The sequence below is a fragment of the Cucurbita pepo genome, chromosome LG10 (assembly GCF_002806865.2).
Source record: "Cucurbita pepo subsp. pepo cultivar mu-cu-16 chromosome LG10, ASM280686v2, whole genome shotgun sequence".
NCBI classification, from domain to species: Eukaryota; Viridiplantae; Streptophyta; class Magnoliopsida; order Cucurbitales; family Cucurbitaceae; genus Cucurbita; species Cucurbita pepo.
The window spans coordinates 629,505-644,586 of NC_036647.1; the positions used below are offsets into that span (position 1 = coordinate 629,505).

The window sequence follows — 15,082 nt, forward strand, 5'->3', positions numbered from 1 at the left end:
GGGGGGGGGCGTGGAATGGCACGAGTAAATAAGAATTAAAGTAACCGTTAGCTGGCATCCCACACGTCCACATTTTAACGTTTTAAGGTAATTGTGCTTTGCACATTTTATCTTCTCTCTTTTTTCTTTTTTCTTTTTTCTTTTTTTTTTTAAACATTTCATTCAATGAAATCTCCTCATCTCTTTATATATTCGTTTGGATTTGGTAACTATTTTAGTATTTAGTTGATGAGTTAACTAAGCATTCATATTTTCTTTCCATGAATTATCTACGTTATTGTGATGTGATTTTTTCTTCAAGACTTAATTTTATTCACGAACTCGATGAGTTAATACTTTGATCCTTCAGATCATTGGTAATCTGAGTAAAGCAATGTGACATAAACAGCATAGTAATCCTCGTTTCGTTTTGGAAAAGTACTGGACTGATAAACTTTTGCCTGTTTTAGGTATGTTTCTTACCAGGCACCCTTGCTCTTGGTGCCACCAAGGGAATGAGCAGGGACGAAGCAATGAGAGAAAGCTTGTTGAGCTTTGACGATCTGGAAAATCTAAAACTGGCAGAGGATCTAGCAAAAACTTGCTTTGAGATGTATGAAGTAACCTCAACCGGTCTTGCCCCAGAAATAGCTTATTTCCATACTGAGGTCGGTTCCATAGTCTATATTATATATTGTAAATTTGTTCCCAATATCTTTTCTTTCCCCAATTGTCATGCTGTCCATGAATCTTAAGACCCTTGGCTCATTATTTGTCCAGGAATATTCCGAACAAGGTCTCGGTGGTGGAAATAAAAAATCGAAATATATCGATGACATAATAATCAAGTCACTGGATCGTCATAATCTGTTGCGGCCTGAAACAGTCGAGTCATTGTTCGTCCTGTATCGTATCACGGGCAACCCAAAGTATGGCTTCTACAACTAACCATGTTTTATATTCACATGGGATGGAAATAAAAATGGATGCTTATGTGAACGTACCGCAGGTACCGTGCATGGGGCTGGCAGATTTTTGAAGCATTCGAGAGGCATACTAAGGTTAGTAGTGGTGGATATACATCACTAGATGATGTTACTTCAATTCCGCCCCGGAGAAGGGACAAAATGGAGACATTCTTTCTGGGGGAGACTCTCAAGTATTTGTACTTACTATTTGGGGATAGTTCCGCGATTCCATTGGATAAATATGTGTTCAATTCTGAAGCACATCCGCTACCAATTGAAGGCAATGCTCCGATGAAATGATACCAAATTTGCGTCGGACGGTAAGGTAAATTTCTTCTATTCTTCAAAATATTTGCAAATTCATATTTTTTATATTAAAAATAAATAGTAATCAAGTTTAAATATTATTTTGGTCGCTTTGGTTTGTTTTTGTTCTCGTACTTTTAAAAAATCTTGATATTTGTATTCTTAAAAAGTGATCATTTTGCTTCCTTCATTTAATTTTAACTTAGACGCTTCATTCACTAATATTCTTTTGTTGTCATAAAACTTTATTAAATTTCTTGCTAATAATGATCAAAATGGTCACTTTTTAAAGAGTACAAAAAAATATTATTTAAACTAAGTAATTTTGATTATTTCTTTTTAAAAATGTGAATAATGCTTTGTTTAATAAAGTTTAGTAGCCATAGTAAATATTTTTCATTTTTGTGAGCGATTGATATTTAATCTTGATATCGAATATAGTGATTAATTTTTACAATATCTATGATTATTGTTTAAGTTATAATTTTAAAATATTTTATCTAAATTAGGTCGGCAACTAATAGTTCCACGTTATAGCTTACGGAAGCCTGTCATGGTAGAATGGGAGAGAAGGCATAACTTGCCAATTCACATTAGCAGTAACAGGTTTGTCGGTAATTTACCTCCTTTTACTGGAAATGGAAATATTATTTTTATTATTAGCATTAGTATTTTCTAGTCTCTGCATCAGTCTTATCTTACAGAAAAATTTTGGACCGTGATTAAATTTGTGCACATGTAACCATTTTTCCCAGTTTTCTCATAGAATAATTGCTTTAGAATACTAAGTTGAATATGAGTACGAACTTGTACCACGGTAGCTAATTGTTTCCATTTGTTTACACTCAGAGCAGCTTCAATGTCTCTGTCATCGGTGGTCTCATCTGAAACCAGTTTACTATACCATTCCAGAAACATCGGTGGTCTCATCTGAAACCAGTTCACTATACCATTCCGGAAAATAAATTGAATTTATGTTTTCATTAAAGAATTTTGGAATCATTTGCGTTCATAATTAAAATTTTGAATTTAGTCTTGTTTTTTTTTTTTTTAAATTACTTGAAAAAATAGTTTTAATATCTAGAATGTTGAACACCAGCTAATTTAAAAATTACCTCGACAAGTTCAGAAATGGATTCGTTTTTCAATCAAACGCCAGGGTTTATAGAATGGAAATCCTCTGATGATTATAAGTTGAGAAACACATGATATCTAGAATGTTGAACACCAGTTAATTTGAGTTAAAAAATTACTAACCAAATGTAATTGATTTGCACGACGTAATCATTGACTGCATTCTTTTGTACCTGAAATATAAATTCCACATAATGTTAATATAATAATAATAAAAAGAGAGAGAGAGAGATTCAGCTATTCTACTCACAATCCCGAACATTTTTTTCTCTTTCTTTTATTAAATAAAAAATTAAACGAATAACGTATTTTAGAGTATGTGAATCGTAAATTATCCTACGGCAAATTATTTTATCGATAATAATGCATTTAATCTCCTAAAATGGTGCGAAGGGACAAAAGTTCCCAACAGTTACATCTGCACTGATGAGCAAAACCAAATTTTCGATTCTTTCTCTATTAAAACTATTAAAACAGTTTTAAAACTATTACTTTGGTGGATGGAAGTACCACATCCCCTAATAATTTAAAGAATGATTATGAGTTTATAATCAAATAATACTATCTCAATGCTAATTTATATGGGATTATAATCAAATAATAGTATCTCCATTGATATGAGACTTTTTGGGAACCCAAAGCAAAGCCATGAAAGCTTATGCTCAAAGTGGACAATATCATACCTTTGTGGAGGGTTGTGTTCGTCTAACATGATATCAGAGTTACGCCCTAAACTTAGTCATGCCAATAGAATCCTCAAATGTCGAACAAAGGACTCCAAAAGAAAAGGAATCGAGGCTTCTCGCATACTTTCTTCGAGGGGAGGTGTTGGTGGATGAAAGTCCCACATCACTAATTTAGGGAATGATGATGAGTTTATAATCAAGGAATACTATCTCCATTGGTATGAGGCATTTTGGAGAAGTCCAAAGCTTATGCTCAGAGTAGACAATATCATTATTGTGTAGGGTTGTGTTCGTCTAACAAAAACCACCTAAGAATATGGCTAATAAGAGGTCGCTAGAGATAGACACATATTTTGGAACAAAGAATTCTGAAACCAGATAGGAATAGAGTGAAAAGGGAGACATACTATGAGTTCGTCTCCCCAAGATCGCAGCCGATCAAGAAATTATTAGAAGCACTTTATGACTGATTCAAATGCTATACCGTATTATGTAGAAAAAGGCGTGAATAAATATAATACGCATGCATGATAAAGCATAGATTACTAATTTCCTTTTTCAAAAAGAACAAAACAAAGTGACCATCAATATTTGAACCTCGTCTCGTAATGCAAGGATTTGAATTCAGAAAATTTCATCAACGATCCATAAGAATCGGGGCAAATCGTCATATACCAACCAAAAAGATAAAGCACTAATTGTAAATTACTATTATGTCCAAATGCATGTTAAAGCAATGCTAACTTCCTCTCTTTCCAAAAAAAAAAACAGAAATAATAAAGTGATCATCAATACTTGAACTTCGTAATGCAAGAATTTGAGTTCAGAAAATTTCATCACCGACTCATAAAAATCGGGGCAAATCGTCGAATTCGATCTGAAGGCATGTCTTATATCTAAATGCATGATAAATAAATGCTAACCTTCTCTCTTTTGCTCATCTGCTTCTCTTCCAAATCTTCGATAATTGCATCAGTGCGTTTCCTGTAATGAAAACTTGGAATTATTGTGGTCAGAGATAACGCGCACTCATAACTACAACTATTGCGCACAGGTATGTCAGCCTACGATGAATGAATCCACTAAGACGTAGAAATGAAAAATATTTCAAGAACACCAAATATGCAGGAATGCAAGCACGAATACCAGCATTAAGAGAATTGTTAGATTGATAAGAATAAGACAATGCAGAAGTTCGTGCTGGTAATTATTAATGTTAATCACATGCTATACACTTCATCAACATTGCATTGCTCGAATTAGATGATGTTATATTTTTCCGTGGTAACAGCTCCTACACTACCTCCCGGGGCAAGGGGTTCAGATTTCAAATAAACATTTGGATATATGCATTTGACAACTACTCAAACAAAAGTCAAGATAAGAATGTCACCAATTAGCTAGGATACCAGTTTTGAAATTGAAATTCTCNCCTTTCACCTATTTTATTTTTTTTTTTTTTTTTTTTCCAATTATGTGATTTGAACATCCCCACTCCCTCCTCTTAACTAAATCCAGATGGCCTCTCGCCAGAACAATCCTAAGGGATCGTTTAGCTGCAATTATAATGGACCATTTTTTCCTGAACGGCGCACTAGTAACTCATTGCTTGTCCTAAGCGATGGATAAAATCCTCCAGATCGACACAAAGTTGCTGTCGGCCGGATTAGGTAAATGAATCTTAAAATTAGATCAGAGATAGCAAGGAACCAAGCAACTTCGATGCTGAAGAATGTTAGCGCAACGTAAATCCACGACATACTGAAAGTAATTGAGACAGAAACATACTATTCATCAGCGAGATAACCAAGTCTCATCCGAACATTTTCATTTGGCTCTGATAGATCTTGCTTCACAAGAATATGGCCAACTAATTTGTAAACAGTTGCATCCTCTTGCAGCAAATCCAACTCCTGCATAACGCCACGAAAGAATGCAAGAATTAAAAATAAAAGGCTTACACGCCATATAACAATCGATCTCGGACTTGACGACGACAACAGCGCCCTTCTTGATCAGTAGAATACAGTAGAAGCAAGATAATGTATTCCGAAATAGAATTTAATTGATGTCGCTCTTTATTATCAATTCAGTGTTACCTAAGAGACTCGGAAAAACGACTCAAATAACACAGACGTGAAGCAAAGTCGAACACGAAAAGATTTGAGAAGAAATGCATACAACTTCAGACAGATTCATATTCACTTTTAAGTTCTCATAAACCAGGCAAGAAGTAGAGATAAGGCGTAAGTTGAGTGAAGAAATGTTATGACCTTGAAAGCAGACTCGTTTTCACATAGCTCTGTATCACACTTCGCTCTTGCTTAGTAATTCTTCGCAAGGCCTGGCAAATCATTCACCAAATCAGAATTTCGAATCATGCACCAGATCTTCAAACAAAAATTTGCACAAGAAAATGCGTAGAATCGTGGAATAGTGGAATTTGAGGGAATGAAAATGTAATTACAGAAATGCGCGAGCAGAATCTTAGTGACGATGCTTGCCTTTCTGAAACTTTCTAAGATCTCTGCCTTTCATCTTAAGATCTCGCTGTAGCTCATTCTGAAACTTCGTTGCTTCGGCTTCTTTCTTCGCCTTCCTTCGTCGGAACAATAACAACTGGTACGATATACGTCCCTCGCGGCAAATAGTACAATAACGATTTATATACGGCTGATCTCACAAGCCCCAAAATCGCCCCAATTCAAGACTGGCATTTGGGGATATTTTCGTAAATGCGCGTTTTTTTTTTTTTTTTTTTTAATCCAATTTTGATTTCTACCCTTCGTTCAATTTTTGTCCTAAAACATTCAACTTTATGTGAGCATTATTTAATATGCGCCATATGAGATATTATATTATAAGAATAATAACGTAATTACCACAGTTTTTTATTTTATTTTATCTTTTTTTTATAATCATACGTTAAATAAATAAATAATCTATATTATAAAAATTCAACTAAGGTTGAATAGATTTGCTAATATTAGATAAATAAAAATACATATAAAATGATATTTTACCTTAAATTACTTATTAATTTTCAACGGTGGTCTATTTATTTATTATTATTATTATTTTTTTTTGTCGATTCAATATAATTCATGAAATAAAACGCTTATCATTAGTTTATTAAATATGTTAAACCCTTGAGATTCTATCACTTTTAATAGATTTGTTAATTAAAATAAGTCTTTATTTAAATAAATACATAGAAATTATTGTATAATTTTATTTGTTTTATAATATGCTTATTTTCAGAAAGTTACATGTCAGACAAACGATATACACATATTAAATTTTAGGTTGTAATGTGAAAATAATTTATTTCCTATAATTTAATTTTTTAAGTGTATTCTTTTTAATATTTATTATATTTTAATCCAGAAATATTTAAATTAAATTCATAGATTTTCAACAAATCTTTAAAATATTTTAGTAATTTGAGAATAAAATTAGCTTTTATTAATTTTTCCATTACATACTTAGAAAATGTATTTGCATCATGTCTTTTTTGTAATTAAATTATTGTTATTACTATTTAATCAATTTCTATCAAAATTAAAATTAAATTATGAATTTAATCTTCAAGCTTATAACTATATTTATTTAATCAATAACTTTCAAGTATGTCTAAGAATTCTCTTTTCTACCTCTACTTTCTGAATTTTTTATTTTACAACTAAATAATTTTGAGCTGCAAATTAATATATATTTTAATGCATAATTAGAAATATAAAAGGGAGTATTACTTGACCATAACCTATAATTTTTTTTTAGTATAATCGTCTTAGTTTTCAAAATATTATATTTTTTTTACTCATTCAAAATGAATATAATTGAACGGAAATTAATATTATTATTTTCTAAAAAATTAAAGGTCCATGTCTCTAGGCACTTTGTTTTACTTGAAATAATATAATATTAAAATCTTGAAAAATGGCTACGACAAGACTTAAATATGGGTGGATCCCCTACTCTTCATCATGGAGCCTTAACGTGCGAGAATATGGCCTACGAGCAGCACCAAATACAAGTGGACCTGTTTCATTTATTTATTATTATTATTATTTTTTTTTGTAAACTCACTTAAAATTTTTATTTATTTATATTAGATATGTGACGGTGAAAATCACTCCGAGCAAATATTATCTTTTCGAGCTTTTCTTTAAGATTTTTAAAATATGTTTATTATAAATAGAGTTTAGTTCAAATTTGATTAGTGCACCGTCTGGTAACCTAGCTATGATACCAATTTGTCACGATTCAATTTATTGAAATCTCGAAAATTGGGTCGTAACGGTTGGATGAAAGACCCACATTAATTAGAAAAAGGAACGAGCGACAGCGAGGACGCTGGGCCCCGATGGGAGGTGGATTGTGATGTCCCACATTGATTGTGAGAGAAGAACAAAACACATTTTATAAGGGTGCAAAAACTTTCTCCATAGAGGGTCATGTCCTAAACTTAGTCATGTCAATAAATTGATAAATTCTCAAATGTCAAATAAATGATTCTAGAAGAAAAGGAGTCGAAGCTTCCTCCAAAGCATATAGTAAAAAATGACTAAAAAGAATTGAAAAGTGGAGACCGTCTGCGAGCCCCACGGAGGTCTCGGCGGTGGATGGGACCCGCTCTGAGAATAGATGAGACCACAGTTCTCAAAACACGCAAAAGAGATGAGTACTTTAACAAAAGGGTTGGAAAAAAGAGGTTCATACCAAAAACGTCTCCTCTAGTGGGAACACGACACTAAACCCAACCCACTCACCTTTTTCTTTTTCACCTTCTCGAAATCTAAAAAGAAAAAGAAAAAGAAAAATACCCCACTTTACCACCATATTTTTAAATTTTAATTTAGGTTCAAAATTATAAATAATTTTACTGGAAACTAGTTCTAAAACTAGTAAAATAAAAAAATAAAAAAATAGTAATAGAACAATTTTAAAAGAACTTAATGTTTTTTAAATTTGTATAAATAAATATATATTTCAATGTTATTTGTTGGACGTTATAAGTAGAATCTTTTGGTAAGTGACACACTCACTTTCACTCTCACTCGCCCACTCTACCAAACAGCATAGAGAGGTCAGAGCAAAGCCACTGTTACTGAGGTGAGAGAGAGATTTGGGGAAGAAAATGGCGGATAGCCCTAAATTTCGCAAATGGGCGTCTCTTATCCTGCTTGTTTTTGCTCATTTGGCTTCTGAAATCGTGGCTGAAGATGGTACGCTTCTCTCTGTTTTTCTCTCTTCATTTCCTTGTTCTTCATTTTTCCATTAAATGCTCATAAGATCTCATAGTCTCATTTCCTCGTAATTTTCCGTTCATTTTGTTTCTAATTTCGTAGTTTATTCCAAATCATGTTTCTGCATAAACATTTTCTTGGATTGGAATTTTCTTTCGGAGGAATTAATTTTCTTCAAACTTGTTAGCTTCGGTCAAGTTGTTTATGAATCCCACGAACTATTTTAGCTAAAATAGAAAGGCATTAATCGCTTATAAACACCGCCCATTGCCGCAAAACCGCCGCTGCAGAGGGCGGCCATACCGGTGGTTACTATATTCGTGAAAGGAATAACTCGCCGTTCCGATCTGACCATTTCAAAGATATTCCCTGTCTCCACCACTGTGCTGCAGAGATATCAGTCTTGATATCAACCCCGTACTCATTTCCAATGTTTTTCTTTATATTTCTTATTGTGTATAAATTTATAAATATAAATTTTTTAGTCCCAAATGAGTCATTAAAATTTATAGTAATTAATTGAGTTCGAATTTTATATATAATTACTTAGGTAATGTGTAAGGCTATTTTTTTAAGGCAATTTTATTGATTATCAAGTGGGCCTACGGGTTTTCATATTTTTCTTCTTTTTAGAAAGACAAAATGACCAGAATAGACATTTTCCCGCCAGGAATTTGTCGCTTTCTTCTTGATCTGACAAAAGAAAGGGCTTCATCCTTTCCGTATAAAGAGAATTGATCCCGAGCGATTTTCGTCATTTCACACTGTATGTCTTGATTTCCCGGCGGTGGGAGAGACCATTATTATTATTATTATTATTTTTTTATTTAAAATTTTCGTTTGGGAGAATCAATGTGGAAATGAGCTGGACCCAAAGAGAGGGTTGGGCCCCACGCGTTAATTTGCTCTTCACTAATTGTCGTATTGAAGTCCCTTCTTCAATTCCCGTACGTGGGCGCCCACCCAGTCATTTTCTTTAATTGATATGGGCGCCCTCGATCAAGAGATTCCTTTCATCTTTACCTTCCTTCTAAACGACCTCGTTTTATTTCTTATTTTATCATTATTAAAATTTCACATTACAATGGCCTTGTCGACGTGGTGGTCAGGGTTGGTGGCAAACGGGGATTTCGAAACACTCCCATCAGGCGGGTTCCCAACGGATGGAGAAATAGAAGGGCCCACCTCGATTCCAAGCTGGACACTAAACGGCACCGTTGAGCTAGTTGAGTCTGGGCAAAAACAAGGTGGGATGATCCTCATTGTACCGGAAGGAAGACACGCAGTGAGATTAGGGAACGACGCCGAAATAAGCCAAGAGCTGAAAGTGGAGAAAGGGGCACTGTATTCAGTCACCTTCAGTGCTGCTCGCACGTGCGCCCAGCTCGAGTCCCTCAACGTGTCGGTGCCACCTGCATCACAGACCATAGACCTTCAGACTTTGTACAGCGTCCAGGGGTGGGACCCTTACACTTACGCTTTCGAACCCGATGATGAAACGGTGCGTTTGGTCTTCCGCAACCCTGGCATGGAGGATGACCCCACCTGTGGCCCCATCATTGACGATATTGCTATCAAGAAAGTTTTTATTCCTGATAGACCTAAAGGTATTTTACATTCTTCCCAAGTGATTTCTAAATGTGGTGCAAAGCAAATTTGTGATTAATAATTATTGTTTTTTCGACGCAGACAATGCGGTGAACAATGGAGATTTCGAGTCCGGTCCATGGATGTTTAGAAACGGTTCACTGGGGGTCTTGATCCCGACTAATCTGGACGAAGAAACGTCGTCGTTGCCGGGTTGGATCGTGGAATCAAACCGGGCGGTCCGATATATCGACTCGTACCATTTCAACGTCCCACAAGGCAAACGAGCCATCGAATTGCTTTCAGGGAAAGAAGGCATAATTTCTCAAATGGTGGAAACGACCCCGGAAAAGCCGTACACCATGACGTTCTCTCTAGGCCAGGCCGGCGACAAGTGCAAGCAGCCACTTGCCGTGATGGCGTTCGCCGGAGATCAGGCTCAGAACTTCCACTACACCGGCCCCGATTCCAACTCTTCGTTTCAAAGCGTGAACCTCAACTTCACGGCCAAGGCCGACAGGACCAGGATTGCCTTCTACAGTGTTTATTACAATACAAGGACCGACGATATGAGCTCCCTCTGTGGCCCGGTCGTCGATGATGTCAGGGTTTGGTTTTCTTCCTCTCGCAGAAATGGGCCTGGAAATTGGGCTTTCGGAGTTGGACTTGGGCTTTGGTTACTTGCTTGGGCCTTGGTTTAAGCCTCATTTTGGGTTCCGCGGAATTGTCGGCTTCCCACGTGTATGGGCTTGGAGTTCTGGCATGACAAGAACCACTCTCTACCCAAAAGCTCGCTCTAGTTTGTATTACGTGCTTTGCTTTAGAATTTAAAAATGTGATAAATTATGAGAGTCTCGGACTGATATGATATTGTCCACTTTGAGCATAAGCTCTCATGGTTTTGCTTTGAGTTTCTCCAAAAGACCTCATACGAATGGAAATAGATTCCTCACTTATAAACCGATGATGTTCCACTAAATGATTCTCAGCACTATCATTATTTTGTAGCACTATCATTATTTTGTTTCTACTCTTTTCTTTTAAAACTAAACTGTTATTAACTAAATCTTATCAATTATCTTACCTTTCAACACTATCAATTAATAAATAGAAACTATCGTTAATTTTTTTTATTGAAATTAAAATTTTAAACATTCTATGAAATATAATTAGGTCTGAGCTTGAAATATAACTGCTAAGAACTGATGGAACGGTTATTGTTCCAGTTTGAAATTAAGTCCAATAATCCAAACCGGCCCTGCCCGTTTAAGGTCATACTGAACAGAGCGCGTAACATAATACTGGCGCCGAGAAATTGGGGGCAAAGGACGGAATTCAAAATGTCTTAATAAAAGGATCAAGCGAAATGTCCAAATTGCCCTCAACAGAGGAGGGTATTGTCTCCTACTGATATAAAAAGGTCCGCGGAAAAACCAATCGAAGTAGGAGAAACGGAGGGCGTGAAGGTACTTTGGGTTCTTACTGCCTAACGCATTTCTCCTACTCACTATGGCCGGCGATGAGCCTCCGATATCGTCCTCCCCTGACGTAATCTCTTCCTCCGTCTCTGAGTCCATTCCGTCGCCTCCACGGCAAGATCCTGCCGGATCACCCAGTCGCGACGTGCCTGAGATTCAATCATTGGCTTCCGAAGACGATCATGACCAGGGACTCAGGGAGCATCACGATCACGAAGTTAAAGCCGCTGTTCTCTCTGAGGATCTGAAACGCAGGATCATTAAGCAGGTAACTCTACCGCCTCTGCCTTCCCCACTCTCCACCGCGCTTCGTATTGGACCTCGAATTTCTTCTCTTCGTTAGGTTTGGCGTGGTATGCGGTCTTTCAATTCTCTATCTGGATTGTTTTGTAAGTTTTCGGATTATTTATGTATTAATCTCAAGCCACTGGCTTGAATGGGAGTTCCGAAGTTTTCTTCCAGGATAGAGAATCAGTATGTCAATGGGATTTCCTCTTTCACATGCATTTCACTTTATTTGTGTAAGTTTTTATATATCCACTTGCACCGCTTGGTGCAAACATTAGAACGTTAGGAAGCTTATGGTTAGGATATCAACTGCAAGGGGAGCTATTTGGCCGCCGTGATATCATAAACTTGGTGGTTTGTTACGCTACTATTTGTATAGTCTTTTGATGCAAGACCTGAAGAGAGCATTTAGATTATGATAATTTGGATTCCAATTCATTCATTTTTTCTTTTTTGAATATAATTTTGTAGCATCGTCGGTCTTTATGATTGGTCAAAATGTCTTCGCAGGTAGAGTACTACTTCAGCGATGAAAACTTACCCACCGATAAACACTTGTTGGGATTAATAAAAAAGAACAAGGATGGTTTTGGTATGTTGCTTGGCTATTCTTCAAATTTTTGGAGATTTTATTATCTTTCAATGGAAATGAATACTCCCAGTAGTATTGACCTCCTTCAAAGGGTTGAATATGCATTATAAGTCGTGAGATAATTTGCTTTTTTGGATTTTTATCAAACTATTAACTATGAACAAGTAAGCAATATAAGTAATAATTTCAGAAGGCTTTCGAAGAATTTAATGAGCCATGTAGGCACTTCCTTGTGCAGCTAGATTCGTCTGTGATGAATTTCATGGACTGTTCTGAATTAAGTATGGTTGATTGCTGATCGTTCGCTTCTCTATTCATGATATTATGGCCTTTGACATGTGTTGAACATTTTTCATGTAAAGTACTAGAACAAACGAACTACAATTAATCTTCTAATGGTTCTAGTCTTTGCTGATTTTTTGATGTCGACTGCATGGATTCTTTCCCTAGCATTGTTGTTACATACAATAAATCTAAATATCTCGAATTAAAGATGAAGTATGTAAAAATTGCATACTCCCTACCAGATTCTACCATTTGTTTGCTCATATTCTCGTACTTGTATCTTTATATATATTTGATGAATGAAAATAAGACTGTTCATGTCCTATTTTCCAATTTTATCTTCTTTGTTTTTGTTATTCTCTCTCTATATATTCTTTTTTATTGTCGGTGGATCTGATTTTCCCTAACATCTTGTAGTAACTAATTGTACTGTTACCAATGCGTAAAGTTGAAATTCATTTTCTCTTTGTTTGTCTAGTTCCCATAGCTATTATTGCTGCCTTCAAGAGAATGAAAAAACTTACTCAAGATCATACATTTATCACTGCTGCACTGAGGGAATCCTCTGTTCTTGTAAGATACTACGTGCGACCTTTTAGAATGTAGCAACCAAGGCTTCTTTTTGCATGATGCCATGAGCACATGTTAATTTACCTGCCAATTGCAGGTCGTAAGTCCTAATGGGAAGAAAGTCAAGCGTCTCCATCCTATTCCGTTGCCTGAGACTAGGGATCCTAAGGTATTTGCTCGTGTACTTATGAAATCAACAATTGATGTGTAACATATGGTTAATTTATGACATTTCTATGTGGAGTATAGGTATTTACTATTTTGGTAGAAAATCTACCTGAAGATCATTCAGAGGAGAATATCAAAAGAATTTTTGGAGCAGCTGGACAGTATGCTCTTCCTGTTTACAAAACTATGTTTTCGTGAAAATATTTTTCCGTTCACACTTCACTGGATGAAAAGTTGTTTTTGGATTTTTTAGCATAAGAAGTATCACCGTTTACGACCCACATATGGTAGACAAATTGGGGAAAAGCAGCAAGGGTGATGTGCTGATCAGTAATAAGGTAAACTGTGTAACCAACTGCTAGAAATTCAATTTTCGGTTTTTATTAAAGGGACATTGTGGTGATATATGTGGTGTTCAATGTAGTATGTTGATTGAACTTCTGAGTGTCTTATTCTGTTCCTTGTTATAAAAGCCAAGAGAAGAAAGCAACAATGTCCACTGATTTGTTTTTAGATTTTGATGCTATGTTTTTGTTATATAGTAGTTAAGTGATGTAGCTATGCTTTGTCTCAGACTTCTTGATGTACTCATTCAATTGACCAATTTTTCTTGGTTGCTATGTATAGTTGCATGCTCTTGTAGAGTATGAGTCTCTGGAGGCATCTGAGAAGGCTGTGAGTGATCATCTCCATGCTTTATTTACTTCAACTTGATAATTTTTCTGTGTTTGATTTGATATGGATAGTCGTTTATCTGGTGGTTCATAAGGTGGCTACTTTAAATGATGAACACGATTGGAGAAATGGCATGCGGGTTAAGCCTCTCAAGCATCTGGTACTGTATCTCATTTCACTTACATATCCACTTGATTGTATTTACAATACAGTCCTCAACTTCAGAGTAAGCATGGCCAGAGGAAGCAACACTGGAGAGGACATGATCCCGACAAGAACTGCACCGGGAGAATAGCTGATCAGAATGGTCCCGACAAGAACAGTAGTGGGCGAATAACTGATCAGAATGGGGATGAAGAAATTCAGGACATAACTGAGCATCATGATGATGTTCCTGATGAAGAGGTTAATGTCTCTCGTATACTTTCTTTTTCTGAGCGCGTTTTATTAGCCACACATGTTTACCCAAACCGTGAAAATTTCTATCAGATAGGATTTCATGAAAAAGCTTGTCATGATAACAATATCAACTTTGCCAATTTTAGGAGGGCGATCATCAACACAAGGACAAACATGGACATAGAGGTCGAAATCAAGGACGAACTAGAAGACAAAAGTACAAGAGTGTCAATGGAACCGGTACTGATCTGATCACGTCATTGCAGATTTGATGTTATTAAGAAATTTTAGCCTGCTAATCTTTTGCTCTCTTCTAGGTCATGGAACTACAACTTCTGCTCATCACATTGAACTTTCAAAGCCACCTCCCGGCCCGAAAATGCCTGATGGAACTCGGGGGTTCACGATGGGGCGTGGACGACCTCTAACGTCAAGCTCATAGTGAGAAATTTTATCAAATGGGTTAGTAGAAATATCACTTTCGATGTCGTTTAGGGTTGAATTTAACGCGTGGTATAATGCGCCCGGGTATATGTTTTGAGTAGGTCCGCATAATGTGTATCTTCTTCCAAGTCTAACCTCGGGTCTAAAGGAAATGGTATATTATATATATATAGTGTTCACTTGTATGGTAAGTTAAAATTTAGTGATTTTAACCTATCAAACTCGAACATGAAAAATGTTTCACGTCATGAATTTCAATGCATTTCTATTGTTA

At 35.8% G+C, this 15,082-nt stretch overlaps 3 protein-coding genes and 1 long non-coding RNA gene across 11 annotated transcripts in view; 3 read left to right on the forward strand and 1 right to left on the reverse strand.

The window, feature by feature from the left end:
• The window catches only part of LOC111804180 (mannosyl-oligosaccharide 1,2-alpha-mannosidase MNS3-like), a 6,927-nt gene extending 4,629 nt beyond the window's left edge, over positions 1-2,298 (forward strand). For 2 of the 8 annotated variants that reach the window (XM_023688896.1, XM_023688900.1), the window contains 4 exons: positions 450-647; positions 760-908; positions 989-1,272; positions 1,763-2,073. In XM_023688896.1, coding sequence (XP_023544664.1) covers positions 450-647; positions 760-908; positions 989-1,247 — 606 coding nt within the window. In that variant the 3' untranslated portion in view covers positions 1,248-1,272; positions 1,763-2,073. Of the gene's footprint in view, positions 1-449; positions 648-759; positions 909-988; positions 1,273-1,762; positions 2,074-2,102 lie in introns of those variants that run through there. The other 6 variants (XR_002816472.1, XR_002816471.1, XR_002816469.1 and 3 more) reach the window with 6 other exon arrangements.
• Positions 2,299-2,356: 58 nt separating this feature from the next.
• Positions 2,357-5,718, reverse strand: LOC111804181. The gene is made up of 5 exons (XR_002816474.1): positions 5,541-5,718; positions 5,347-5,417; positions 4,862-4,986; positions 3,997-4,057; positions 2,357-2,560 (listed from the first exon to the last, which is right to left on the reverse strand). It is a non-coding gene; the product is annotated as an uncharacterized LOC111804181 (long non-coding RNA).
• A 2,383-nt stretch (positions 5,719-8,101) lies between these two features.
• LOC111803381 lies at positions 8,102-10,828 on the forward strand. Its single transcript, XM_023687748.1, has 3 exons — positions 8,102-8,301; positions 9,432-9,929; positions 10,012-10,828. Exons 1-3 carry the CDS (start codon positions 8,214-8,216, stop codon positions 10,608-10,610), a joined length of 1,185 nt encoding a protein of 394 aa, XP_023543516.1. The 5' UTR covers positions 8,102-8,213; the 3' UTR covers positions 10,611-10,828.
• A 510-nt stretch (positions 10,829-11,338) lies between these two features.
• LOC111803382 (la-related protein 6A-like) lies at positions 11,339-15,082 on the forward strand. The gene is made up of 11 exons (XM_023687749.1): positions 11,339-11,655; positions 12,186-12,267; positions 13,031-13,125; positions 13,220-13,291; positions 13,372-13,451; positions 13,544-13,628; positions 13,918-13,965; positions 14,060-14,125; positions 14,191-14,370; positions 14,511-14,604; positions 14,682-15,082. Exons 1-11 carry the CDS (start codon positions 11,419-11,421, stop codon positions 14,804-14,806), a joined length of 1,164 nt encoding a protein of 387 aa, XP_023543517.1. The 5' UTR covers positions 11,339-11,418; the 3' UTR covers positions 14,807-15,082.